A 1,511-nucleotide genomic window follows, 5' to 3' on the forward strand; every position below is an offset into this window, starting at 1 on the left:
GGGGCTCTGGGCCTCTGACAGGCATGTGCCAGGCAGCCTCAACTCCCTTGTCTGTGCCCCTGCCCACCCGCAACGTCCACCCACCAGCCTGAGGCTGCAGGCACTGGCTGCCCCGCACCAGGCCCACCCAGGCCTCAAGACCCCAGCCACAGCTGCCGCCTCCACTGAGGTTGGTTCTGGGGCTTCCAGGGCGGCCGAGCACTGAAGCCGCTGCAGGCCCGTGCGGTCCGGCTGCTCACCGAGGGCCCCCCCAGCCTTGTGGAGCCACTGGTCAGCATCTTCCAGCTGCAGGACGCAGACCGGAGCCCCGTGCTGGCTCACATTCACCGGCTGCACCAGGAGGGCAAGTTCAAAGAGGTGAGCGAGCCCTTCCCTGTGGCTCTGGGCCTCTCTTCCACGGGCTGGGCCTCCACGTGGGTCAGCGGGCGGGGTGAGAGCCAGGCTGGGTGCGAGACGCCCACTCTGAAAGTGTCCCCTCCACCATGGGGGCTGTGTAGGGGCTGCAGGTCTGGGGTGCGAGGGACCAGCCACCCCGGGATCAGCCCAGGTTCATGCCTGGCGTGAGGGTACTGGGCGCCCCTCACACTGACCATCTGAGAGGTCTGGGCACAGCCCCCCACATCCTGCCTGGTCTACAGTACCTGCCAGGGTCCTTCCTTCCCAGGTATGGGCAGGGGCAGGGGGCGGGGATGGGAGAAGCTCACCACAGCCTCTGCCCACCCAGGCCACCCCGGGGCCCAGGCCAGACCCTGGGCCTGCTCTCTCCTCCTGCCCCTGCCCAGACTTACTCCTGCTCACCCGGCCCCTGTTGGCACAGCCTGGAGGCAGGGAGCCCGCGGGCAGGAGCTGAGGCCTCTCTGCTTGAGGACAGGCCCTCCCTACAGCCACGGCCGCGGCCACGATGGGCTGGAGGACTGGCCACTTTGCTTCTGGGCCTCGGTGTGCAGGTGTCTATAGGGTGTCTGCCTTGGAGCTGGGGCCTGCACTCTGGGTGGGGTCCACCCGTGCCTGTTTGCTGGGCCACTCTGGACTGGGTCGGGGGAGTGGTGGGGACCCTGTGAGGGACAGACTCCCTCGGGCCCTGCCAGATCCCCGCTGTTACCATCCTGCCAGCCCCAACCCCCAACCCCGCCGGCGACCAGCCCTGGCGCAACACGTGTCCTTTTCAGAGGATCGGGTGTGGGGTGTCGTGCCAGTGTGGGCCCAGACTCTCAGCCGTGTCCATCGGGTCAGAGCTCCCAGTGTGTGACGCACGTGGCCGGGGGACTGAGGGCGGGCGTTTTGCTCCCTGTAGGAGGTAGGGCTGGCTGTGGGCGGGGGTGGGGGTTGGGGGCTTGGTAGCAGAGGCCTCTGGGAGGACTAGGGGGCGGCTTTTGGAAGCTCGGTGCTCTTGCTGATTCCTCTGTGAGCAGAGCTGGTTCTCACTTAACCCAGAAGGTTCCGAGATGAAGAGGGAGCCCTGAGGTGTGCTCTGGCGGTGACTCTCCGCGGGGTTGGTGGGCGGGGCGGCG

At 67.8% G+C, this 1,511-nt stretch overlaps 1 protein-coding gene across 2 annotated transcripts in view; it reads left to right on the forward strand.

The window, feature by feature from the left end:
* The window catches only part of EXD3 (exonuclease 3'-5' domain containing 3), a 10,517-nt gene that overhangs the window by 4,747 nt on the left and 4,259 nt on the right, over window positions 1-1,511 (forward strand). For both annotated transcript variants that reach the window (XM_010833389.1, XM_010833382.1), the window contains one exon: window positions 190-357. In XM_010833389.1, the coding sequence (XP_010831691.1) occupies window positions 190-357 (168 nt within the window). The remainder of the gene's footprint in view (window positions 1-189; window positions 358-1,511) is intronic.

Source organism: Bison bison, unplaced genomic scaffold, assembly GCF_000754665.1.
Source record: "Bison bison bison isolate TAMUID 2011002044 unplaced genomic scaffold, Bison_UMD1.0 scf7180017845302, whole genome shotgun sequence".
Classification (NCBI taxonomy): Eukaryota; Metazoa; Chordata; class Mammalia; order Artiodactyla; family Bovidae; genus Bison; species Bison bison.